General features: G+C 41.6%; 1 protein-coding gene and 1 long non-coding RNA gene across 7 annotated transcripts in view; one reads left to right on the top strand and one right to left on the bottom strand.

Moving 5' to 3' along the window:
- Positions 1–1,790: 1,790 nt before the first annotated feature.
- On the bottom strand, positions 1,791–6,446 carry LOC146395232 (uncharacterized). The gene is made up of 2 exons (XR_014832114.1): positions 6,308–6,446; positions 1,791–4,625 (listed from the first exon to the last, which is right to left on the bottom strand). It is a non-coding gene; the product is annotated as an uncharacterized LOC146395232 (long non-coding RNA).
- The window catches only part of DNAAF9 (dynein axonemal assembly factor 9), a 152,369-nt gene continuing 131,665 nt past the window's right edge, over positions 5,718–26,421 (top strand). For 5 of the 6 annotated variants that reach the window (XR_014832059.1, XM_021078125.2, XM_021078124.2 and 2 more), the window contains exon 1: positions 5,718–5,867. Coding sequence is in view for 5 of the 6 variants with exons in the window: in XM_021078125.2 (XP_020933784.2) it covers positions 5,785–5,867 (83 nt within the window). In the remaining variant the exon portion in view is untranslated. Of the gene's footprint in view, positions 5,868–14,278; positions 14,334–26,421 lie in introns of those variants that run through there. The other variant, XM_085003367.1, reaches the window with a different exon arrangement.

Below are 26,421 nucleotides of genomic sequence, written 5' to 3' on the forward strand. Positions count from 1 at the left end.
TACTCTATTTTTATTATCCATTTTATTGTGAGGAAATTATATTTCCATAAAAAAATTATTGGGGAGAAACTTTTAAGAAGACCCTCTTTAAGTAGATAACATACAGTATATCAAATAATTTATGAGTAGGGTTGTCAGATTTAGCTAATAAAAAATAGGGGACCAGATTTCCCGTCGTGGCTCAGTGGTTAACGAATCCAACTAGGAACCATGAGGTTGTGGGTTCGGTCCCTGGCCTTGCTCTGTGGGTTAAGGATCTGGCATTGACGTGAGCTCTGGTGTAGGTTGCAGATGCAGCTCAGATCCTGAGTTTCTGTGGCTGTCGTATAGGCTGCAGCTGTAGCTCCAATTTGACTCCTAACCTGGAAACCTCCATATGCCTCAGGTGTGGACCTAAAAAGCAAAAAAAAAAAAAAAAAAGAATTCATGAGGTGAAATCCCTGTCAAAAGGTAGTCATAACAGTGCAGTAATAATTATCCACTTTTAGTTAGAATTTCTTTTCCTGCTAACAAGTGGTGTTGCCCCCTTCAAAAACAGTCTTGAGGATTTCCTGCTATGGCTCAACGGGTTAAGAACCTGACTACTATCCTTGAGGATGCAAGTTCGATCCTTGGCCTTGCTCAGTGGATTAAGGATCTGGCATTGCCACAAACTGTGGCGTAGGTCATAGATGTGGCTTGGATCCAGTGTTTCTGCAGCTGTGGCTATGGCATAGGCCAGCAGCTACAGCTGTGATTCCACCCCTGGCCTGGGAACTTCCACAAGCCACAGGTGTGGCCTTAAAAAATACATACATACATAAAACAGCCTTGATATTAAACGGGATAAAATTTCATTAATCATTTCTTTAGTATATTTAACATTTCCCTTAAGCAATGGAGTACTTCAATAACCCTAGTTTCTCTTCACTGAGTTTGCTTAATCTATTGCTAAAGGGATACATATTATAAACAATGAACAAGAGGTAAATAAGTTCCTCTTAATTATTTTTAAAGTCAATAAGAATTCAAGGGACATTTTCTTTAGAATTAAAATTTGATAAAAAACTGGATTCTTCATTTCTTAAAGCAAGATAATAGATTTTTGAATGCAAGAGAAATGAATACTGAATGCCAACAAAATTGCCAAAATCCCTCAGTTGTTCAGTTGGGGCCAACAAATGCGGATTTAAGAGAATAAGTTCACGACAATTACATCAAAGTCAGCAGGAAAGACATCAGACGTTCTTTGAGCAGCACCATGCAGGATATAACCTGGACAGCCAAATGGCTTCTAAAGAATCATTCATGCTTTACTTCTACTTGAATAAACAACGGCTGTACTTTTATGTAAACATCTATCAACATTTGTATCATCTCTACCAAAAGCAGTACAATTTTTCTCAGGAACTCCTAACTAAATATGAGAGTGTCTGCAAAGATTTGTACTTGTCTCTGAAGTTTCATCTGAAAGACATTTTATTCAAAATAGCCTTATAAGTGAGCCTTTTTACATGAAGGGTATTGCACAAGTGAATTTTTCTGCTTTGCTGTTACTTGCATCCATGATGATGCTATAAAAAGACGAGGCGTTTAGGGCTTTGATAACTATTGTAACAGTAAATGGAGTTACTTTAAATTATTGCAGTAGATTTTGCTGGCATTTGAAATTTTGCTTCCAATTTTGGAATTGGAAAATACTTTTGGTAGCAGTACATTCAACGAGTCATTTGAGCTGAAAATATACAGTGTAGGAAGCTGTTACAACAACTGCTGTGATTATTTTATCTTCATCGAGATTTCTTGATAAATTTTTAATCAAAAATTTATTTTATCACTTTGTTTGATACAACTTGAAGAAAATCATACATCCTTTACACTTAGCTGTTAGTATACGTGGTTTATATCTGACTTTCCACCGTTTTCAATGTTGAATGAACACTTGCATACTGCACAAAGAACTTAAAAAGGATTTTTCCTCATTTAACAAATGACCGCTGTTAGAAAACTTATCATGAAATTCACACTTATATTTTGGCATTTAGGGGTTCAAATATAGCAAATAAGAGGTAACACAAGTGATTTTCAACAAGGGTGTCAAGACAACTTAATGGGAAAAAAAATAATGCTGAGACAGCTGGTTAGCCACATGCAAAAGAAAGAAACTGAACCGCTGTCTCACACTAAATACAAAATTTAATCAAATGGATCAAATATCTAAATTTAAGAGCCAAACTATTAAACTCTTAGAAGAAAATATAGGTGTAAATCTCTGGATTAGGCAATGGTTTCTTAGATATAACACCAAAAGCACAAGCAACAAAAGAATAAATAGTTTATCACCAAGATTCAAAATTGTGTGCTTCATAGGACACTAGCAGGAATGTGGAGGGACAACCCACAGAATGTGAGAAAATTTTTGCCAATCGAATATCTGATAAGGGACTTTTTTGTTTGTTTGTTTGTTTGCCATTTCTAGGGCCACTCTCGCAGCATATGGAGGTTCCCAGGCTAGGGATCTAATCGGAGCTGTAGCCATTTGCTACACCAGAGCCACAGCAACACGGGATCTGAGCTGCGCCTGCAAACTACACCACAGCTCATGGCAATGCTGGATCTTTAACCTACTGAGCAAGGCCAGGGATCGAACCCCCAACCTCATGGTTCCTAGTGGGATTCATTAACCACTGAACCTCGACTGGAACTCCTCTGATAAGGGACTTGAATCTAGAATATATAAAGAACTGTTACAACTTAATAAAAAGACAGCTCAGTAAAAAAAGAGCAAAATATCTGAAAAAACATTTCTCCAAAAAGACATAAAAATGGCTAGTCAGTATATGAACAGATGCTCAATATCATTAGCTATCAGGGAAATGCAAATCAAAACCACAAAGAGATACCACCTCACAGCTACTAGGATGGCTACTATCAAAAAGACACATGGTAAGTGTTGGTGAGGAGGTAAGAGAAATTGGAACGCTCATACCTTGCAGGTGGGGACTATAAATAGTGCAGCTACTTTGGAAAACAGTAGAAGTTCCTCAAAAGGTAGTTACCTTATGATCCAGTAATTCCACTCCTATGTTATGCACATGAGAGAATTGAAAACATATGTCCACACAAAAACTTGTACTTGAATGTCATAGCAGTATTAGCTAGAAAAAAAACTGTAAAAGTGGAAACAGGAGTTTCCTCTCTGGCACAGTGGGTTAAGAATCCAACCACAGGGTGTTCCCACTGTGGCTCAGTGGTAACAACCCAACCAGCATCTATGAGGCCGTGGATTCCATCCCTGGCCTTGCTCGGTGGGTTAAGGATCTGGCATTGCCGTGAGCTGTGGTGTAGGTCGCAGACACAGCATTTTGCTGTGGCTGTGGAATAGGCTGGCAGCTGCAGCTCCAATTCAACCCCTAGCCCAGGAACTTCCAAATGCTGTAGGTGTGGCCCTAAGAAGACAACACACATGCACTAAAGAATCCAACTGCAGTGGCCCAGTTCGCAGAGGATATGCAGGTTCAATCCCCCACCTGGTGCTATGGATTAACGATCTGGTGTTGCAACAACTGTGGCTGGGATTCACTTGATCTTAGCTAAAAAGCCGAGAAGCGATGTGGCTGGGATTCAATCCCCGGCCCTGGGGGAACTTCCCTATGCCACTGGTACAACCATAAAGAAATAATTTTTTTAAAGTGGAAACAACCCAAATGTCCATCAGCTGATAAGAAAGATATGAGATATCAATACGATGGAATATTATTCAACCATAAAAATGAAATCCTGGTACTTACAAGATGGATGAGCTTTGCAAACATTAAACTAAATGAACTTAGTTACAAAGGACCACATACTGTATGATTCCATTTTTTGTGAAATGTTCAGAATAGGCAAATTCTGAGAGAGAGCCCACACGAGAGAGACAGAAATAGAGATGGTTGCTGGGGTGGTTGGGAAGAAATGGGGCAATGACTACCAAAAGCAATAGAGTTTCTTTACGGAGTGATGGAAATGTTTTAAAATTGCTTGCAGTGGTGATTGCACAACTTTGTGAATATACCTGCTGCACTGTAAAAGAAAAAAACTTATAGTGACCATCACAGGAATTATAAAGTGTGTATTTAATAAATCTCATGGCTGCATCACTGCATCCGTCACAAGCCCAAACTCATAACAAACGGTGAGAGCTGAGTCACGAAAGGGTTGCATTAAATTTGCGGAAAAACAAATTGAACTCTAAAGATGAATATACCTAGACTGCTTGCACTTGCAAGGAATAGTCTCCCTTAACAAAGCCAGAGCTGATCTTATACTATGTTTTGGGAAGCCAGCGGTGATTTGGCAATAACTTCAGAAGCACAAGCGTCCAGAAGCTGACGGACTTCAGCTTTGCTAGTGTGGTCACCGGAGTAAAGCAGTTGAGGACCGGTTAACTTTCAGAAGCCTAGTCACTGGAGTGAGGCACTTGCTGATTGGTTGTTGCCTAGAAGCGTGGAGTTGTCAATGATTGGCTGACTTTCAGAAGCTCGGGGCTGTCATTGATTTACGAACTTTCAGAAGCCCAGCTACCGGAGTGAAGCTGTTGTTGACTGGCTGATTTTCAGAAGCCGCTGGAGTGAGGCTGTCGTTGATTGGCTGGTTTGTAGATCCTGTGAATTGACGCGAAGTTATCTGTAAATAATGGTGGTTACTGGTTCACGCATTGGAACGTGGGCCAAAAAGGACTTTTCCTTTCTTGAATATGTAAAATAAGTACTTTTAATTTCTAGTTCCTTCTTTTGGTCTTCCCTCAGCTAAACTTGGAGACACTACAGCGACTGTCCAGATCTTTTACTAGCAGAGGCAATATTTTCATCTAGTGATTTAAGCGCCAATTACTGTGGCGGAAAAATAGCTCAAACATTTTTGTAACTGACTGTAAAAAGATGAATATAGGACATTTACGGCATTTGACAAAATATATGACGCAAGACAAAGTTGTTAAATACGTCTTGTATATACAGGACGTCTGGCAACTCTGTAAACTACACAGAAGACTAAGGCTCGGTGGGATTAGGTTTCTGCACAAGGCCCTGCAGTCGGAAACGGGTCGACTCAGAATCAGAAGAGAAAAGGGCAGGGATTTTCTGGGACCCCAACATCTGCGCAAGGCTGGGCGTGCACTACTAACATAAGGTCAGCTAGGAAATGGTTAGATGTTTGAAGGAGGGAGGGTGCGCAACTGACTAGCAGCGGGTGAGGAACAGCAGCAAGGAACCGGCCTGGGAGATCGCGGTACGCGAGCCAGTCACCGGGAAGGTGCTCAGGTCCCGTCGGTATTGGGGACCCCGCAGCGGCAGCAGAAGGCTTTGCTGAAGGCAGTACCAACAGAGAGGAGCAGGGCGGGGAGGAGCAGAGCTAGGCCCCGCCCCCGGGCGCGCCCGTGTGCGTGGCTGGGGGCGCTACTGAGAGTTCCACCCCAGGATGCCGGGCCAGAGAACTGAACAGAGCATCAGCGCTTTAGCTCTCACTCTGGGGACTCGCGCACCCAACGTCCGGCCCCGCCGCTTCGAAGCTTAAGAAGGACGTGGCCCTGCAGCTGCGCTACTGTCCCCAACCCTGAGCCATTCCCGACGCCCCCATCGGCGTTCCTTGCGCGCGCGTCCGGCTCCGCCCCCGCCCCCGCCCCCTACGTGCCCCCGCGCGCCGCGCCCCCCACCCACCCGGCACGCCCCGCCGCCCCGCCCGGTCGTAGCCGGCCTGGAGACGCCCCACGGGCCTGAGCGACCCTCGCTGCGGCCAGCTCTTCCTCCACCGCCGCCCGTCGCCATGGACGTGTACCCCCCGCATCGGCTGGGGCTACCCCGCGCGCGGTCCCCCGGCGGCCCTGGGCGCGGGTCGCCATCCGTCAGGTATGCGGGGCCGAGGCCGCAGAGAGGCGGTGGGGGGGGGTGCCGGAGGTTGCGGGCTGTAGGGGTCTGGCGACGCCTCCCGCCGAAGGGCGTGGCCCGACATGGCTTCCTTGCGGGCGTTTTTTCCCCGAAACGGCTCCCTGAGTAGGGAACGTTTCCCAAGGAACTGCGCCCCATGCAGAGGCTCCCACAATGGCTCCTCTGTCGACAACCCCACAACGGCTCCCCTGTGAAGACCCCCTTGCAGTGACATCCCCACCCCCGTAGAACGTTCCTCACCCTCCTTCCCCGGAAAGATTCCGTTATCGAGAACCTCCACAGTGGCTTCTTGCCTGCCGCATGGGATTATATCCCCCAGACACGGCCATCTATGGAGACGTATCCTCACAATAGCTTCCCAGTATAGAACCCCTAAATGGGTTTCCCCCGAAACAGCTTACCTATCATGCTCCCCTACCGTAGGTCTCCTTTAGAGCCTTTTACCTTCACTGCGCCTTCCCTAGAGAGTTACCCACCTCCTGGCCCCTATGAACACCCACACGGACAGCATCTTCCCCATTGCGCGTTTCCCCCCAACTCGCCTGCGTCGCTACCCTCCCTCCCTCCACGTCGGGGAGCTCAGATTGGGGCGCAAGGGATAAAAATTAATTGGATGGATAGGGGAAAATGGCCAGAAGCCCCGAAAGCGGCGAGCTCCAGGGCACAGAGCCTCGAGGTAGAGCCCCCGGGTGCCTTGGTATGGGGGAGGTCCCCGCCCCTTTTTGATCTAGGAAAATTTGTTTCTGCTTTCTGCTCCCTGTGCCTTTGGGGCTGACCTTGATAGTCTGGGTATTGTTCGTGTTGGAGCTGATTTGGGGCCACCAGCAGAGTGTGGAGGGGTTTTGGCAGAGGCCGTTGAGAGGAAGGGAGGGAGAAGAAAGAAATGGACTCTGGTTCTGCTAAACTGTCATTAAACCAGAAGAGAGTTTGCTTTGTTTTGTTTGCTTTTTTTCTCTTCTAGCTACTTGGCAAAGCAAATATCCCTTGAGAGAAGATTGTCAACGGACATGTTAGAACGGTCTTTTCCCGTTTCCTTGTTACTTGGTATTGAAGACATCTTTAAGATTTTGCTCGCAAATCTTTTTTTGTTTGTTTGTTTGTTTTAACTCCACCAAACCCATGGAGAGTAAGAACTAAATCTTAGAATCCTGTCCCTCTCTTACTGACATTCCTTCTTCCACCCAGCAACTAAAACGTTTGTTGAATAAGTAAAGGATGGGGGAGGTGGGACTGGATATGCTTGATTGCATTTGGGAGTTTGCTAATTTGCTTCCGATTTGTCAGGTGACATTAGGTGACATGTTTGGACTCCTGATCTGCTCTCTTCAGTGGAATTCCAGTGGGCTATACAGTTCCAGTTGTTTAGCTGCTTATGGTAACGACATCCAATCTGTCCTAACGTTTCTGGCAACCAGTTTCACTGTTAGAAAGTATTTCAGGAGTTCCCGTCGTGGCGCAGTGGTTAACGAATCTGACTAGGAACCATGAGGTTGCGGGTTCGGTCCCTGCCCTTGCTCAGTGGGTTAACGATCCGGCGTTGCCGTGAGCTGTGGTGTAGGTTGCAGACGCGGCTCGGATCCCGCGTTGCTGTGGCTCTGGCGTAGGCCGGTGGCTACAGCTCCGATTCAGCCCCTATCCTGGGAACCTCCATATGCCGCTGGAGCGGCCCAAGAAATAGCAACAATAACAACAACAACAACAGCAACAAAGACAAAAAAAGACAAAAAAAGACAAAAAAAAAGACAAAAAAAAAAAAAGAAAGTATTTCAACTTTGAATAAGATAGAAGCTACACAGAAAACTTTAGAACTTTGGGCAGCCACATGTTAAATCTGTGTAGACTTGGGTTTCATCTCATATCATCTTGAGCTTTGGAATCTTGAGTCTTTGTGACTTTTAGGAGTAAAAAAGAGCTTCCAAGTAAAATCTATCTCTAAAATAACTGCTTTTCTTGTTTGTAGCAGCATGGCAGTATGCAGCTTTTTTTTTTTTTTTTTTTTTTTTTTTTGTAAGGAATGTTTCTATGTTAAAAAGATTAATGTTTGGTTAACTTTACTAATTATACTCAAACTCTGACTTTTCCATCACGTGGTTTGAGTGCAACTTGTTAGTTTTAAGACAAAGAATAGTGCAAGGAACCCCAAAGCCTGGCTGTTTTATACCTTTCATCAAAGAAATTTGGTGAGTTCCCCTCTTTCCTCTGCCGTTTTTAACTGAACCTGCTTTTCTTACTCATTCAGTGCAGCCTTTCCCAGACTTTGACAATGAACATTTCTAGGAGGTTTGTGCTCAAGACTTTCCTGCCACCCATATTTGGCTTCTCCGCTGCACTCTGCCTCCTGAGTGATGAAAGAGGCAGGCCTAACTGGTGAAGTTACATTCCTAAAGACCCATAGATAGTACTTTGCAAGTGTGTGGTTTTCTTCTAGCAATGGAGTTCATTTTCACAGATGAGGAATAGAGTTAAAGTATTGATGCTTAGAACTCGAAGCTTCTTGGAGTTCCCATTGTGGCTCAGCGGTAGTGAACTCGACTAGTATCCATAAGGACAAGGGTTCGATTCCTGGCCTCGCTCAGTGGGTTAAGGATCCGGCATTGCCATGACCTGTGGTGTAGGTCACAGATGTGTTCCTTTGGCTGTGGCATAGGCTGGCAGCTGCAGCTCCAATTAGACCCCTAGCCTGGGAACTTCTAAATGCCACAAGTGTGGCCCTAAAAAGCAAAAAAAGAACTAGAAGCTTCTTTTTAATAATAAGATAGTCATCAGTGCTCTCCATCAGGTATTTTTGGTTTCTGTCTCCTGGGCACGTGGTACAATTGTGACTTGCTTTTCCCCTTGAAGTTAGGTATGGCCTTGTAAGTTGCTTTTGGTCAATGAAATGTGCACAGGAATAATGGATGTCCGTCATGGTACAAGCTTCTAGTATGTAATTTGCCGCTCTCTTTCCCTCTGTTTTGGTGACTGTTGGTGCTTCAGATGGTGGCTAGTCTGTCTGTCTGGGAACTACCAGAGCAAGCTTCCAGGTGACCTATGCTTGACATGTAGAGTGAACAAGAAGTAAGCCTTTGTTTCAAGTCACTAAAGTTTTGGAGTAATTACCAAATAACTATCTTTACTAAGGAACCTGTGGAAATAGCTGAAATATGCTTTCCTACTTCACATCTTTTTCTGCAGAGGAATCTGCTCCTGCTCAGGACATGTTTAACAGATTAAATTTCATTGCCTCTTTATGCAAATACTCTTAACATACACTGTGCTAGGTGTTGTGGATTCAGACAAATAAGGCAGGCTCCTGCCCTCCGAGATCTCTTTTGTAGAGATTAAAAACTATAATAATCATAATACAGAGTGGTGAGAAATAAGTACTGGGGAGGAAATAAGGTTGAAGGCACAATAATGTAAGAGGCATAGTCATTTGGGGGCTCAGCAGTTGGAAGAATGGAGTTGCCATTTACTGATATTGGGAACGTGGGAATAAGAGCAGGTTTGTGAAGAAAATAGAGTTCAGTTTTGGCTTTGTTCATTTTGAACTTCCTGATAGATATGCAAGTGGAGATAATGGATTAACAATTGGATATATTAGTCTGGATTTCAGGAGGGAGATGGGAACTGGAGGTACCACCCATATACTGATGACTCCCAAATTTTTCTTTAAAGCTATAAGACTATATAGAGATCCAGGGAATATATGTAGATAGAGAAGAGGACCAACATCCACGCCCTGGGATATCCGTGTAGCAGTGTCTTCCAAATTCTTAGGCAAAATGGCTCTCTTCCTCTGAGATAGGAGAGGAATCAAAGACATTCATAGATAGTCAAATAATAAATGCAGAAATAGACTATTAGATTTGGTAACGTGGAGGTCATTGGTGACCTTGACAAGAACAGTTTTGGTGCAGTGGGTTCAAGAGAAAATAGGAGAGGAATTGAAGACAGTGAGTGTGGACAGTCGTAGTGATGTTGTTTCAATGATTGTTGTAAGGGAGAGCAGAGTAATAGGACTGTGGCTGGAAGGGCATGAAGTGTTAAGAGTTCTATTTGTTTGTAGGTGGGCAGGTAATATAGTATGTTTGTAAATTAATGGGAATGGTGGAGTACAAAGAGACAAACTGATGGTTAAAGAGAGAGAAAGGACAGTTACAGAGTAGATGAGAAGGAAAGGGGTCTAGGATATAAATGGATATGTTGGCCTCGGACTAGGTAGATACATGGATAGTTCATCTGTGACAACTATGTGGACCCAAATACTGGTGCATTGGTAGGTTGGTGGTATGACAGAGTGAAAGGTCTCTTCTGATTATGTCTATATCTCAACTAAATAAGAAGGAAGGTCTTCAGCTAAAAATGAAAGCGGGGGGGATGTTGGAAGTTTTGAGGAGAAGCTATAAAATTCATCCAGGAGAATGAGGGAAAATGAGTTGAATAAGGAAATATTTTAGGATTGCAAGACAACATCAAGTGCCCATTTAGCATTTGTTGTCATAGATTTAAGGTGAGACCCAATTTAGCATGATTGAATGTTTTCCCTTCAGATGTGTTGAGCTGCTTCATTGTAGGCACTGGGAGAGGAAGTGGCTGAGGTAGGCTAGAGGGCATCATTGGAAGATAGAAATAAAGGAACTGAGAGATAAGGATAGTGGAAAGGTCACCTCAGTGCATATTGAGATCATCATGAATCAAGGTAGGAGTAGTAATAGCAAAGAGACAGTGATCCAAAAACTTAAATAGAGGGAATGTGGAAGGCTTAATGACCTAGAGGTTTGTAAATGTCTGTGACAGGGAAGATAGGATACTGGGTGGTTATTGTTGTTGGCATGAATAAATCATCCAAAATAAAATCGTTTCTCAAAACCAGAGGACATTAGTTTATAGATTAAAAGAACCCACCAAGAATCCAGCACAGTTAATTTTATTTTTTTCCCTATAAGTTTATTTGTTTGTTTATCCTTAGTCAATTTTAGTTTATTTTTTTAAATGATTTTTATTTTTTCCGTTATAGTTGGTTTACAGTGTTCTGTCAATTGTCTACTGTATAGCAAAGTGACCCAGTCATATATATATATATACTTTTTCTCACATTATCTTCCATCATGCTCCATCAAGTGATTAGATACAGTTCCCAGTGTTATACAGCAGGATCTCATTGCTTCTCGACTCCAAATCCAGTAGTTTGCATCTGTTAACCCCAGATTCCATCTCACACCCTCCCCCTCCCCCTTCACAACCACAAATCTGTTCTACAAGTCCATGAGTTTCTTTCCTGTGGAAAGGTTCATTTGCAGCACAATTAATTTTAAAACTCCATGCCAAGGCACAGCATCATAAAATTTTTGAGCAGTATAAAGACAAAAGAATATCTACAAATCACCTAGAGTCAGAAAGCTTAAGATTATAGCAATACTGGACACTAGAAGATGATAGGAGTGCCTTCTAAAGGAAAGTGAATTCCCACTTAGAATTCTGTAAACAGCCAAACTCTCAGGTAGGTGTGAGTGAAGGATAAAGACATTTCACACATGCAGGGTCTCATAGTTTGACTTTACATAAGCCCTCACTGAATGGGGTGTGCTCTAGCAAAACAGTCTGATTAAGGAGTTCCTTGCTGGGGTTCCTCTGTGCCACCTATAGGTGGGGTTTCTTCCTTGTTAAAGGATCATAAGGAAGGACCTTCTTTGTTGCTCCTGGAAATTACCAAAGGGCTGGGACCATTTCTTTATTGCCATTTCCCACATTGCTTGCCCTAGTGCTTAGGTTAGTGTCTGGTACATAGTCAGCACTCACTAAATATGAACTGTTGTTACTAGCTATTATTAAACACTGCTTGCAGTAATTATTGAGGATGATCAATATTAGAGAATGTTCCATGTGCACTTGAGAAGAATGTGTATTCTGTTGCTTTTGGATGGAATGTCCTATAAATATCTATTAAGTCCATCTGGTCTATTGCTTCATTCAGGGCCTGTGTTTCCTTATTGATTTTCTGTCTGGATGATCTGTCCTTTGCTGTAATTGGAGTGTTAAAGTCCCCCACTATTATTGTGTTATTGTCGATTTGTCCTTTTAAGGTTGTTAGCAGTTGCCTTATGTATTGTGGTGAACCTATGTTGGGTGCATAGATATTTAAAATTGTTATATCTTCTTCTTGGATTGATCTTTTGATCATTAGGTAGTGACCTTCCTTGTCTCTTAAAATATTCCTCATTTTAAGGACTATTTTGTCTGATAGGAGTATTGCTACTCCAGCTTTCTTTTGATTCCCATTTGCATGGAATATTTTCTTCCATCCTCTCACTTTCAAGTTGTATGTGTCCCTAGAAGTGAAGTGGGTCTCTTGAAGACAGCATACATATGGGTCTTGTTTTTGTATCCATTCAGCCAGTCTTTGTCTTTTGGTTGGGGCGTTTAGTCCATTAACATTTAAGGTAATGATTGATATGTATGTTCTTATTGCCATTTTATTAATTGTTTTTGATTTGTTTTTGTTGCTCTTTTTTCTTCCTTTCTTCTCTTGTTCTCTCTTCTTGCGGTTTGATGACTATCTTCAGTGTTGTATTTGAGTTGATTTTTCTTATTTGTGTGTGTGTCAATTGTAGATTTTTGGTTTGCAGTTATAACAGTCTGTATATATATCCGAGATTGTTTTAAGTTGATCTCTTAATTGCAAGTGCATCTCCAGTGTCCTGCATTTGTACCCTCTTCTTCTCACAATTTCTGATTTTGGTAGCATAATTGTGCTTGGATGATTTCATATCTTTACTGCATATCTGCCTTTACCTGCGAGCCTTGTCTTTTATGGTATTTTTGTTTCTGGTTGTGGCCTTTTCTTTTCTGCCTAGAGAAGTTCCTTTAGTATTTGTTATAAAGCTGTTTTAGTGTTACTGAATTCTCTTAGATTTTGCTTATCTGTAAAGCTTTTGATTTCTCCTTCAAATCTGAATGAGAGCCTTGCTGGGTAAAGTAAGCTTGGTTGGAGGTTTTTTCCTTTCATCACTTTAAGTATATCCTGCCATTCTCTTCTGGCCTGCAGCATTTCTGCTGAAAAATCTGCTGATAACCTCATTGGGGTTCCCTTGTATGTTATTTGTTTCTTTTTCCTAGCTGCTTTCAAGATTTTCTCGTTGTCTTTCATTTGGGTCAGTTTGATTAATATGTGTCTCAGGTGTTCCTCCTTGGGTTTATTTTATATGGTACTCGTTGCACTTCCTGGATTTGAGTGAGTGGTTCCTTTCCCATGTTAGGGAAGTTTTCGGCTATTATCTCTTGGAATATTTTTTCTGTCCCCTTCTCTCTCTCTCTTCTCCTTCTGGCACCCCTATAATATGGATGTTGGTGTATTTAACGTTGTCCCAGAGTCCTCTGAGACTCTCTTCGTTTGTTTTCAATGTTGTTTCTCTTTTCTGTTCTGCATCAGTGATTTCCACTAATCTTTCCTCCAGCTCACTTATTCATTCTTCTGCCTCCTGTATTCTGCTGTTGGCTGCTTCTAGTGAATTTTTTATTTTAGTTATTATATTTTGCATCTCTTCTTGCTTAAGTTTATATCTTGTATCTCTTTGCTCAGTGTTTCCTGTAAATTATCCATCTTTGCCTCCAGTTTATTTCCAATGTCCTGCATCATCTTCATCATCAACAGACTAAAGTCTTTTTCCTGGAGGCTGAGAATCTCCTAATCACTTAGCTGTTTGTCTGTTTTTTTTTCTTTCTCCCTCATCTGAGTTATAGTTCTCTGTCTTTTCATTTTTATAGGTTTTTAGTGTGGTGACCTTTTTGCAGACAATAGAGTTGTGGCCTCTCTTACTTCTGGTATCTGCTCTGCTTGTGGCTGCATTTGGTATGGGGGCTTGCTATAGGCTTCCTGATGGGAGGGACTGATGCCTGCCCACTGGTAGGTGGAGCTGATTCCTATCCCTCTGGAGGGTGGGGCTTTGTTTCTGGGTGAGATTAGAGGCAGCTGTGTGCCTGGGGGAAGTCTTTAGGCAGCCTGTTTATGGGTGGGTGAGGCTGTGATCCCACCTGGATAGTTGTTTGGCCTGGGGCTTCTCAGTGCTGATGGGTGAGGCCAGATTTTCCAAAATGGCCACCTCCAGAGAAGCACAAGCTAATGAATATTCCTGTGAGCTTTGCCTCCAGTGACCTTCCCCCACAACAAGCCACATTCACCCCTGTTTTCCCAGGAGGTCCTCCAAGAACTGCATTCAGGTTTGACCTGGATTCCTGTGGAGCCTTTGCTTTTCCCTGGGACTCAGTGCACTTGAAAGTCTGTTTGTGCCTTTCAAGAATGGGGTCTCCGTTTCCCCCAGTCCTGTGGCACTCCTGTGCACAAGCCCCACTGGCCTTCAATGCCAGATGCTCCGGGGGCTCTTTCTCCCAGGGCTAGATCCCCACACTTGGGAGTTTGATGTGGGGCTCAGAACTGTTATTCTTGTGGTGAGTCTCTTTGATACAGTTACTTTCCAGTCTATGGGGCATCCAGTCTGTGGGGGAGGTGTGGGGTTGCTTATATCACGTAATCCCTCCTCCTACCTCTTGATGTGGCCTCCTCTTTGTCTTCTGGAGCAGAATATCTTTTTGAAAGTTTCTGGTCCATTTGGTTGAAGGTTGCTCAGCATTTGGTTGTAATTTTGTTGTTTCTATGAGAGAAGTTGAGCTCCAGTCCTTCTATTCTGCATCTTAATCCCGTCTCCAGATGTTCTGTTCTTGATTTGGGAGAGTCTTTATCTTTAAGGCTTTTCTTTCAATTTCTCTTTGCCCGCACTCTCACCAGAAATCCTCTTTGCAGTCATCTTCTCTCCATCAGGTCAAGCAGAGAAGCAGGTGAGTTTCTCGAATCTTTCTGGCTTGCCCCTTGCTCCCTGCCTCCGGGTGTCCCTGTGAGGCTGGGCGCGGCAGGTCGAAAATCCTCCCAGGACCAGGGCAGCGGTGGCAGCGCCCCAGGACCAGGGTAGCTCACTTTAACACTTACTCCAGGATGAGCTGCCTTCCAGCTGAGCTCTCTGCAGAGCACACCGCTTCATTGATAATTATTTATTGAATGAATAGGGAATAATTACAGGTGAAACTGTGGGCTGTGTTAAACTTCGTGGATGTTCAGAGAATGGAGAACCGCAGTTGTGAGTTGTGTGGCGGGAAGGTGGTTCACCACACTGATGTTCTGCAGAGAGCACTTAAGCCTCACAGAGGCAGGTTATCTCTTCAGGTGATAATTATTGGCCAGCTGCCAACAATACCCATGGTTCTCTTTTGGGTTACAAATTACAGAAGTAATAATTGTCCCTGCCTTGAGACAACTCAAAATGCAGAGCAAGACTATGACTTTGTATGCTGAAGTGCCATAAATTGGAGCAGCAATTACCTTAGAACACATCTTGCTAATAGGGGCACAGAATAAATCAGGGTAAAGCATAGATGCTCATAGACCAGTTCAAAGCTTTGGAGGCTCGTTGCTCAGATGCTGAGTGTATTTCCCAGGGAAGGAGCTTGGCAATGCCACTCTCATTGCTCCACTGAAAAACGGATGCTTGCTGGGAGAGCCCATTATGGCACAGTGAGTTAAGACTCTGACTGCAGCAGCTCAGGTTGCTGTGGAAGTGTGGGTTTGATCCCCAGCCTGGGGCACAACATCGCTTGCAGCTATGACTTAGGTTCAGTCCCTGGCCTGGGAACTTCCATATGCCACAGATGCAAAAAGCAGATCCTGGCTTTCTTTGCTTTTTACCTTTTTTAAATAAAAGCAAAAACCCTCTTCACATTTATTTCAGTTAATGAAAACAGGTAGGTCTTTTGTAAAAGAGAACTTTTCAAAAAGCAGGAGATGCTTCTTTTTGCTTTTCGTATGTGTATGGGATGACTGTGTTCTGAGGACTCATATTTAGTGAGTATAATTGCATTAATAGTGCACAGTATTGTAATTTATTTAAAATTTAAATCTATTTATTTTTATTAAATTTATTTACGTTTAATTAAGTTTAGTACATATTAAATTTTAATAAATAACTTAATAATTTTAATAAATTTAACAAAAATAAATATAATTTAAATTATTAAATTATTTAAATAAACGTATTATCAAATACATTTATTTAAATGTATTTAAATACACATGTTTAAATTTATTTATTTATTTATTTATTTTAGGGCCACACTCATGGCATATGGAGGTTCCCAGGCTAGGGGTCTAATGGGAGCTGTTGCTGCCGGCCTACGCCAGAGCCACAGCAACGCCAGATGCGAGCCGTGTCTGCAACCTACACCACAGCTCATGGCAACGCTGGATCCTTAACCCACTGAGTGAGGCCAGGGATTGAACGCGCAACCTCATGGTTCCTAGTCATATTTGTTTCTGCTGTGCATGATGGGAACTCCCACATGTTTAAATTTAAATATGTGTAATAGTGCACAATATTGTTTCCTAGCTCTTGAGCTTTTCTGTGGTGTTCTACTTTTGGAGAGCTGGAATAAATGAGAGGTGGATGCCTTTAAGAGCTATGCAGCTTAAATATTGTTTTGTCCTAAAATTAAAAAGAAAAAGCAGAATTTGCACATAAAATTTAAAACAATTTCCTGTGATTTTGAACCGTAGTTTGAGTAAAAGTTACTTCATTTCAACTTTTTATTTGAAATAATGTTACATTTATAGATGAGTCCCAAATATGGTACATAGTATTACATTTATAGATGAGTCGCAAATATGGTACCTAGTATTCCTGTATAGCTTTCACCCTGCTTCCTCTAATGTTAAAACAACCATGGTGCATTCATCAAAACTAAGAAATTAATATTGGTAGTACATTAATTTACTTAGTAAACTTTTGTTTAATAGTTAAACTTTCATTTACTTAGTAATATTCTTGCTTACTTGGAGTTTTATTACGCCAGACTTTGTTTGGACTTTCCCTTTTTCCACTAATGTCTATTTTTATTCCAAGATCTAATTCAGGATTCCACATTGCATTTAGATTTGGCATGCTTTTAATAGCCAAAGAAGTGAGGGAAAGTAGTTGTGGATGCTTTCTGAATGAAGACTTGTGAAACTCACTTTACAAAGAGCAGATTGTGTGTGGAGGTGCTCAGAAAAGCTAGGGAAAAGGAAGAAAATGGAAAATAAAATATTGTTACAGTGAATATAGTGACAAACTTTGAGATAACATTTTCCATTTGTGGTGGGTACCATTTTCTGAAGTTCTCAGATTTAGTTTGTCTTTAGAAAGTCTTCAATATACCCCAAATCAGTGAAATATGTGTAGACATGAATTGCAGTTTTAACCAGTTTAGGTAAGGTTGCCTCTCAATTAGGAACTGTGACAGCTGGTAAAAGACACTGAACAATAATGATTTAACTTTGAGGTTTATTCTCTCTTGCAAAAGGTGTCTATCTAGAAAAGGGCAGCGTATTCCTAGTATGAAGTCGTCAGGGAACTAGGACTCTTCTCTATTTGTATTTTGCTATCCTTAGCAAGTAGATTACATCTTCTGCATAACTTCATGGTCACAAAATGGCTGCAGGTACTCCAGGTATCACATCTGTCAGGCAAGAAGGGGAAGAGTATGGAGAGCTCTCCTAGTTGAGTCAGTTCCCTCCCTTCAGAGAGCTGATGGCTTTTGCATATCTCATTGGTCAGCTCTGGGCCATTGCTGCTCCAAATAAAATCGGGAGCTATTAGTAAAAAAGAAGGCAAGAATAGACATGGATTAGGCAGCTCTTTGTCTCTACCACAGGGAAGTAGTTGTGTGGAGTGACAGTTATATTGCTTAGAGTTACTAATGGCTCTGGTCCACTATGTGAAAATGCTGAAAGAAAATTCAAGTCATCAAATGGTCAAATGATGCTAACATCTTTCTCAGTCATAACTGTGTTTGTGTGTGTGTGTGTGTTGTGTGCGTGTGTCCACCCCTTCAGTTTGAGGCACTTTATGGTCACCGGTTAACCATGTATTGATCATGACAGCCAGTGATGTTGGCTTTGCTTTTTCCATTGCAAGTTGTTGCTCTGGAACGGATATCAGTGGGAAATGACATTTATTGCCTTGAGGCATGTTCTGCCTCCTTGCCTTTTTTCCAAGTCTGTTTTACAAAGGGAATAAATAATTGCCACTTTAATGCTGGGCCAACTTTCTTAAACTCTTAAACTCTTTTCTTAGAAGTCTTACAGGAGCTCCTTTGTTATCAGTACCTGAAGTCCCAATTAATGTTAATATGGCTTATATTACTCCTGCTGTTGATCCCCCCCCCCCAGTATTTTATTATGAAACTGATCATAAGTACAGAAAAGTTGAAATTATTGTTTAGTAGATATTCATGTATATTCGGGAGTTCCCATTCCGGCTCAGTGGTAATGAACCTGACTAGTGTCCATGAGGATGTGGGTTCAATCCCTGGCCTCGCTCAGCGGGTTAAGGATCCGGGGTTGCCATTGTTGCCCTGTAGGTTGCAGACATAGCTTGGATCTGTGGTGTAGGCCAGCAGCTGCAGCTCCAATTCCCAGCCTGGGAACTTCTATATGCTTCAGGTTTGGGCTTAAAAAGCTAAAAAATAAAAAAAAATAAAAATTTTAAAAAAGATATTCATATATATTCATACCTAGATTTTGTGCTTAATATATTTGCTCTATTTGCCTTAATATATAATCATCCCACTATCCATCAATCCATCAACCCATCCTATATTTTAATGCTTTTCAAAGTAAGTTATAGACATTAGTATGCTTCAACCCTAAGCATTTCCTGGGATTGATTTTGTAATAAGAAGAGTGCTTTCTGTTACAAGTTTCGCTGACAGAAACCCAGCTCAAAAGATTAAAGTAGGAGTTCCCTACATAGTGGCACAATGAGTTAATCCCAACTGCAGGAGTTCCCATTGTGGCTCAGCAGTAAGGAACCCAACTGGTATCCATGAGGACTCAGATTCGATCTCTGGCCTCACTCAGCAGGTTAAGTATCCTGCATTGCCATGAGCTGTGGTGTAGATCACAGACGTGGCTCAGATCTGGCATTGCTGTGGTGTAGGCCAGCAGCTGCAGCTCTGATTCGACCCCTAGCCATATGCCACTGGTGCGGCCGTTAAAAAAAGACCAAAAAAAAAAAAAAAAAGGAATACAATCACAGCGGCTTGGGTCACTGCAGAGGTGTGGATTCAACCCCCAGTCCAGTACAGTGGGTTAAAGGATCTGGTGTTGCCACAGCTGTGGCATAGGTCACAGCTGTGGTTCAGATTCAATCCCTGGCCTGGGGAACTTCCACATGCCATGTGCAAAAAAGAGTAAACTTAAAAAGGAATGAATATATTAACTTACTTGGCTGGAAGGAATAGTGGGGAGATAGACTTGTAGGAAAAGCTGCAGGAACTAGGGCTTCAGAAACTGGAACCAAGACTGCTATCAGAATAGTTGCCTCTGTCCTTATAGCCCCCAATCCACATTTTTTTTCCTGCCTGGTAACCCTAGAGACCATTTCCCTTCTATCTCTAAAACAGAGAATCCCTAGAAAGGACTCACTTGCTCTGGTTAAGTCATGATTGGATGCTGTGGCAGAGAAGGACACAATGTATGTTACCAAGGGAAATAAAAACGCAAAGCATCTAAGTGAAATATATACCTCAGAAAGCTTTCCTACTTGTTCTCTGGTGCTGGCATAATCCTGGTAATTGACTAGAAGAGTACAAAGGAGAACTACAAGTGCAAAAATCCTAAATAAAACAATAGTACAATTAGCTGTTCATATCCCCAGGTTCTGAATCCATGGATTCAACTAACCAAATAAAAAATATATTTTTAAAATTTAAGTTCCAAAAAGCAAAACCTGAATTTGCCATATGCAAGCAACTATTTACATAGCATTTATATAGTATTTATAACTATATATCATATTAGGTATAAGTAATCTAGAGATGATTTAAAGTATACTAGAGGATGTGCATAGATTGTATGCAAATACTGTGCCATTTTATATAAACGACCTTAGCATCTACAGATTTTGGTGTCTGAAGGATCCTGAAACCAATCCTTCATGAATACTGAGGGACAACAGTATAATAATGAAAGTTCTAACCGTTCAGGTAACAGCTGAAGAGTGGTAACACATTGTTTAGAAGTTCTGGGAAAACAGGTACTCTGGTATATTGGGTGAATGTTTTATCAAAACTTTACTTTATTTTTTTATGGCCACACATGTGGCATTTGGACATTCCCAGGCTAGGGGTTGAATCGCAGCTGTAGCTGCTCTGCTGGCCTATGCCACAGCCACAGCAACATTGGCTCCATGCTGCGTCTGTAACCTGCAGCACAGCTCACAGCAGTGCTGGATCCTTAAACCCACTAAGTGAGGCCAGGGATCAAACCTGCATCCTCATGAATACTAGTTGAGTTCGTTACCACTGAACCACAATGAGAACTCCTGTTTTATCAAAATTTTAAATGCAGATACCTTTTAATGTGGCAGTGCTGGTTACTACTTTACAAAAACTTTAGTGCTTGTACCAAAGATGGATATATAAAGTTGTTCATTGAAATATTGTTTACTATTTGCAAAAATAATAAAAATCCTGAATGTTCAATCATAGTATCTGTTTAAATGAAAACAAAAGAATGTAGTACAGCAGTTTTAAAAATAAGGTTGTGTTCTATTTACTAACTTGGAAAGATCTTAAGGTACATGTTAAATGAAAAAGGCATATTGCAGAAGTTACGTATCTCATTATTTGATTTTATGTAAAAACAACTCTCTCCCCCAAAACTCATCCAAACTGTACATTACTGAGAGATTCATAGAAGATTGTTCACAGCAGTTTTATAAGATGAAATGAAGCAAATTGGGATGAGGATTCACTTTGTGAAACATTCAAAACAAAGCATATATGATATAAGGAGAATGTATGCATGTTTTAATTGCTTCATTTTGAAAATCAAAAGGCATAAATTATGGAATAAAAATGGGCAAAAATAAATATTTCAATTTTTCTTCTCCATTTCTCTGGCAACTAGGATAATAAAACACAAATTATACTTGGCTATGTGTACAGTAATTGTTACAAAAGCAGCAAGCAGCAAAATTAACTATTACTGTATAAAATGGAAGGTGGGGAGAACAGAGGTGATTGTTTAGAATTCAGAAACATTTTATCTGAGGCTAACTGTATTGTCAAGAAACCAGTGAGGTATATCGGAAAGAAAAAGCTCAGAGTCAGACCACCTGTGGTTCAAAGTCTAGTACTTTTTTTTTTAATCTTTTTAGGGCCACACCTGAGGCATATGGAAGTTCCCAGACCAGGGGTCAACTCAGAGCTGTAGCTGCTGGCCTACACCACAGCCACAGCAACTCCAGATCTGAGCCGTGTCTGCAACCTACACCACAGCTCATGGCAATGCTGTATCCTTAACCCACTGAGCAAGGCCAGGGATCAAACCCGCATCCTCATGGATGCTAGTTAGATTCATTTCCACTGAGCCACGATGGGAACTCCAGGTTCCAGTACTTTTAATCTTTACTTAACTTTGTGATTTTGGGCAAACTGCTTTTGTTTAGGTCTTGTTTTCGCCTTGTTATCTAACATGTCTAGATTCTGAGCCTGAATCCAAGGAACATGAGAAGTATAGTATGGTATACAGGCAGCATATTTGACGTAAACTGCATTACTGGGTCTGCTGAGTCTGCAGGTATTCAAGAGGAGGAACTTTATAAGGTTATGGATGACCACAGGCCATTTACCCAGGATGTGCCAGCTATGCTCAGGTAGACCTAGAAGCTAGAGGTCAATGATTTTGCTGGGCCTGGTGTATGTTTAAAAGTTTTTATTGAGAAAAGGGAAAAAGAGACTGGATAGCTACACAACAAACTCATAATGGTGAACTCTGGAGGTGAGGAATAGTGAACACTTTAGTTTTATATGTACTTTTCCATTTTTTTAAAAATGGAAAAAGATAGTAAATTAATATTTTACGTAATTTAAAAGGCACTAACATAGATAAAAGTGAATATGCCAGAATGTTAATAGTGATTAATTCTGGGTGCTAAGAAGATGAATGATTGTGGTTTTCTTTATAGTTAACCAGGTTTGTTTTTTTTTTAATAGGTAAATATTTCAGTAAGTGACAGGTTTAATGGTTCAGTGACAAATAATAGGCTATCTGGTTAAAAATTAAATTTGGGAAGCAAGAAAATGTTCAAAGGAAAAAAGAACTGAATTTAGTTCTACCCAGTTGACAAGAAAATAGGAAACTGAATTTAGTTCTACCCAGTTGACAAGTAAATAGAAGATACCATTGTTACTGGCCAGGGCTCTTGGCCTTCCATAACCAGTAACCACTAGAAATTGATAAAAGGCCAGACAGATTCAGGCAAAGCTTTAGGGTTCCTGATGCCTCAGGAGGAAGTGAAAACAAGTAACAGGTTCCCTTACTCCCTTACTTGCTCACTCAGGGGGGTGAGCTGGTTCCTTATATGGCATGAGGGTAGGGGCAGGTCCAGGGGTCAGACCAGAGGGGTGGCTTAGATGGTTTGCCCAGCCTTTTGATGATGGTGTGTGCAGGGGGCATGTGCAGTACCTGTTCTTGCTCTCGGTTCCCTGTTTCTACTCCTGGCTCTTTACAAGTGGCATGTGGGTTTTGGTCTTTCTGTGTCTTCTTGTCCATAATTTGCCGCAGCTGTGTATGCAGTTATTTTTAGTCCCATATTGTTTGTATTTTGTTGCTTGAGGAGATGTTTGTCCAGGTGCAAGCACTGCAGCAAAGGGACCCAGGTCCCAGGTCCCAGGCTGTCTCACTGTGATAATATTTTACTCTGGGAAAAGGAAGGTTTTTCTACATTTTATGTACTTCCACTTTATTTGGCCAAGATACTTATGAGAAAGAAACTCTTTCTGCTGCTGTCTTTAGTAATGTCTTGGCTTCTCATAGCAATAGTGGGGGAGCTCTATGTTTCCTGGTCACTGGCTGGTTCTAAGTTTGAAAACCAAAGAGCTCTGGGAAACTTGGCAGTCAGCCAGGGTTGGGAAAGGGACCAAAGGACCAACTTAATGAAATATTTCTAGTGTAGAGAATTAGTGCAAGATGAATTTTAAACATGAGCAAGTAGGGGGGGTCAGGCAACCATTTCCCAGGGAAAAAAGTTTTCTTACTTTAGTCTTGCTCATCTGCTACTTTAAAAACCCTAAGTTAGTCCACGTGTCACCCTTATCTCTAGGCCCAGGTTTTTATTTTGAAAATGTTCAAACACACAGAAAAGACAAAAGAATAGTACAGTGAACACTCTGTACCCATCACTTAGATTCACCAGTTTTTAACTTTTTGCCTTAAGTGCATTGTCTTTACTTTTTCTTTTCTCTTCATTCTTCTTTTCTCTTAAACCTTTTTCAGGTTTCAGTCATCACAATACTTCACTCCTAAGTACTTCTTCATGCATCTGCTAAAAAGGACATTCTACTGTGTAACCATCCTAACTTTATCTCAGCTGTGAAAATTAACACTTGATCTTAGCCAGAAGGCCAAGAAGTGATATTCAGGGCATATTCAGTTTTTCTCAGATGTCTCATTGATGTTTCCCTGGGGGAGTGGGATGGTTGTTTGTTTAAATCAAATTAAGGCGTGTAAATTGCATTTTTTATTATTATTCTTTAATCTCTTTTACATTAGAATAATTCTCTCTGGTTTTTTTGTTGTTGTTGTTTTTATTTTTGTTTTCCTGCTTTTTTTTCAGGGCTGCACCTGTGGCATATGGAAGTTCCCAGGCGAGGTGTCAAATAGGAGCTGCAGCTGCTGGCCTACACCACAGCAACATGGAATCCAAGCCGTGTCTGCCACCTACACCACAGCTCACAGAAATACCAGATCCTTAACCCACTGAGCAAGACCAGGGCTTGAACCTGCATCCTCATGGATCCTAGACAGCTTCATTTCTGCTGAGCCACAACAGGAACTCCTGAAATTGCAACTTTAATTTAAACAAATTTAAACTCAAAAATTTTTAAACTTTGGTAAAATACACATAAAATTTACCATCTTAAGTATTTCAAGGGTACAGTTTAGTGACATTAAGTACATTAACATTGTTGTGCCACATCACCAGGATATATCCACAGAACTCTTTCATCTTGCAAAACTGAAAGTCTGCTACCTACCTATTAAATGATAACTCTCTACTCCTTTTCCCTTCGGCCTCTGGCAACCATCATTCTATCTTTGTGGATTTGACTGTTGTAGGTACCTCAAAAACATGGAATCATACAATATTCGTCTTTTTGATACTAGATACTACAGTATCTACAGTGATACTACAGTTTCACTTACTGTAATGTTCTTAAGATACATCCAGTGTTTTAGCATGTTTCAGAATTTCCATCCTTTTTAAGACTGAGGAGTTCCTGCTGTGGTGAAACAGGATCTTCGGTATCTGTGCAGTGTGAGAATACCATTTTGATCCCTGGCCCCCACAGTGGGCTAAAGGAGCAGTAGGTCCCAACTGTGGCTTGAATCTGATCCCTGGTCTAGGAACGCCACATGCCACAGGGCATTCAAAAAAGAAAAAAAAGGGGGGGGGGTTGAATGGTATTCCATTGTACGTATATACCATATCTTTGTCCATAGACACTTGGGTTGCTGCTACCTTTTGACTGTTGTGAACTCTGCTGCTATGAAAATGGGTGTACAAGTATCTCTTTGAGTCTTTCGTTTCTCTGGGGGTACACTTAGGTCTTTATTCTTTTTTTTTTTTTTTTTTTTTTTTGTCTTTTTGCTATTTCTTGGGCCGCTCCCGCGGCATATGGAGGTTCCCAGGCTAGGGGTCCAATTGGAGCTGTAGCCACTGGCCTACACCACAGCCACAGCAACTCGGGATCCGAGCCGCGTCTGCAACCTACACCACAGCTCACGGCAACGCCGGATCATCAACCCACTGAGCAAGGGCAGGGACCGAACCCGCAACCTCATGGTTCCTAGTCAGATTTGTTAACCACTGCGCCACGACGGGAACTCCAGGTCTTTATTCTGAGTTAAATTTTTTTTGTTGTTTCTTAGAGGATTTTGACTGAGGCATGCAGCAGCTTGATGTGGGATCTCAGTTCCCAGACCAGTGATTGAACCTGGGCCGCAGTGGTGAAAGAGTCCTAACCACTAGACCACCAGGGAATGCCTATGAGTTAAATTTTGTATATGGTGTAAAGTCAGAGTCCAGATGATGATGATGCATGTAGCAATATAGTTCTCCCAAAACTGTTTGTTGAAAAAACTCTCCTTTCTCAGTCTTGGTACCCTTGTCAAAAATCGTTTGGTAAGAAGTTCCTGTCGTGGCTCAACAGAAATAAACCCGAATAGTATCCATGAGCACTTGGGTTTGATCCCTGGCCTCCCTCAGTGGGTTAAGGATCCAGCATTGGCGTGAGCTGTGGTGTAGGTCACAGATGAGGCTCGGATCTGGCATTGCTGTGGCTGTGGTGTAGGCCGGCAGCTGCAGCTAGGATTTGACCCCTTGCTTGGGAACTTCCATGTGCCAAGGGTGCGGCCCTAAAAAGAAAAAAAAAAAAAAAAAAATTGACAATGAGCACATTATGGTAAGTGAAATAAGCCAGTCACAAAGAGAGTTTATTACTGGGCTCTCAGTTCTATTCTGTTATTCTATCTGTCTGTCTTTATGCCAGTACTAAACTGTTATAGTTTCTGTAGCTTTGTAATAATTTTTGAAATCAGAAAGTGTGTTCTCCAGCTTTATCCTTCTTTTTCAATATTGCTTTGTCCATTGTGGGTCTCTTGCAATTTCGTATGAATTTTAGGATGGGTTTTTCTATTTCTTAAAAAAAAAGGCACTGGAATTTTGATAGAGATTCCATTGAATATGTAGATTGCTTTGTGTAGTAGTGTATGAACATGAATGTCTTTCCGTTACTGGTGTCGTCTTTAGTTTATTTTGGAAATGTATGAATGATTCTGATTCTTCACCAGCATGTTGGTATCATCACTAGTTGTTATTTTAACTTTTCTAATAGATGTGTAGCAGTAATCTCATTATGGTTTGGGGGGGGTTTTGTTTGGTTGGTTTCTGTCATTTGTTTTGGGTTTTTTTTTTTGCTTTTTTAGGGCCATAGCTGCAGCATGTTGAAGTTCCCAGGCTAGGGGTTGAATTGGAGCTGCAGCTGCTGGCCTACACCACAGCCAAAGCAACGCAGGATCCAAGCCATGTCTGTGACCTACATCATAATTCATGACCAACACCAGATCCTTAACCCACTGATCAAGGCCAGGGATTGAACCCTCATCCTCATGGATACTAGTCGGGTTCATTACTACCAGCCATGATGGGAACTCCTCATTATGGTTTTAATTTGCATTTCCCTAATGGAGAATAATGTTGAAATGTTTTCATATGCTTATGTGCCATCTCTATATCTACTTCGAGAAAATTTTTTTTTTTTTTTTTTTTTTTTGTCTTTTTAGCTATTTTTTGGGCCGCTCCCGCAGAATATGGAGGTTCCCAGGCTAGGGGTCGAATCAGAGCTGTAACCACCGGCCTACGCCAGAGCCACAGCAACGCGGCGG

This window comes from Sus scrofa, chromosome 17 (genome assembly GCF_054392235.1).
Source record: "Sus scrofa isolate SSC_HxYL_T2T_F1_AM1 chromosome 17, Sscrofa_HxYL_maternal_Yorkshire_Landrace_v2.0, whole genome shotgun sequence".
NCBI lineage: Eukaryota > Metazoa > Chordata > Mammalia > Artiodactyla > Suidae > Sus > Sus scrofa.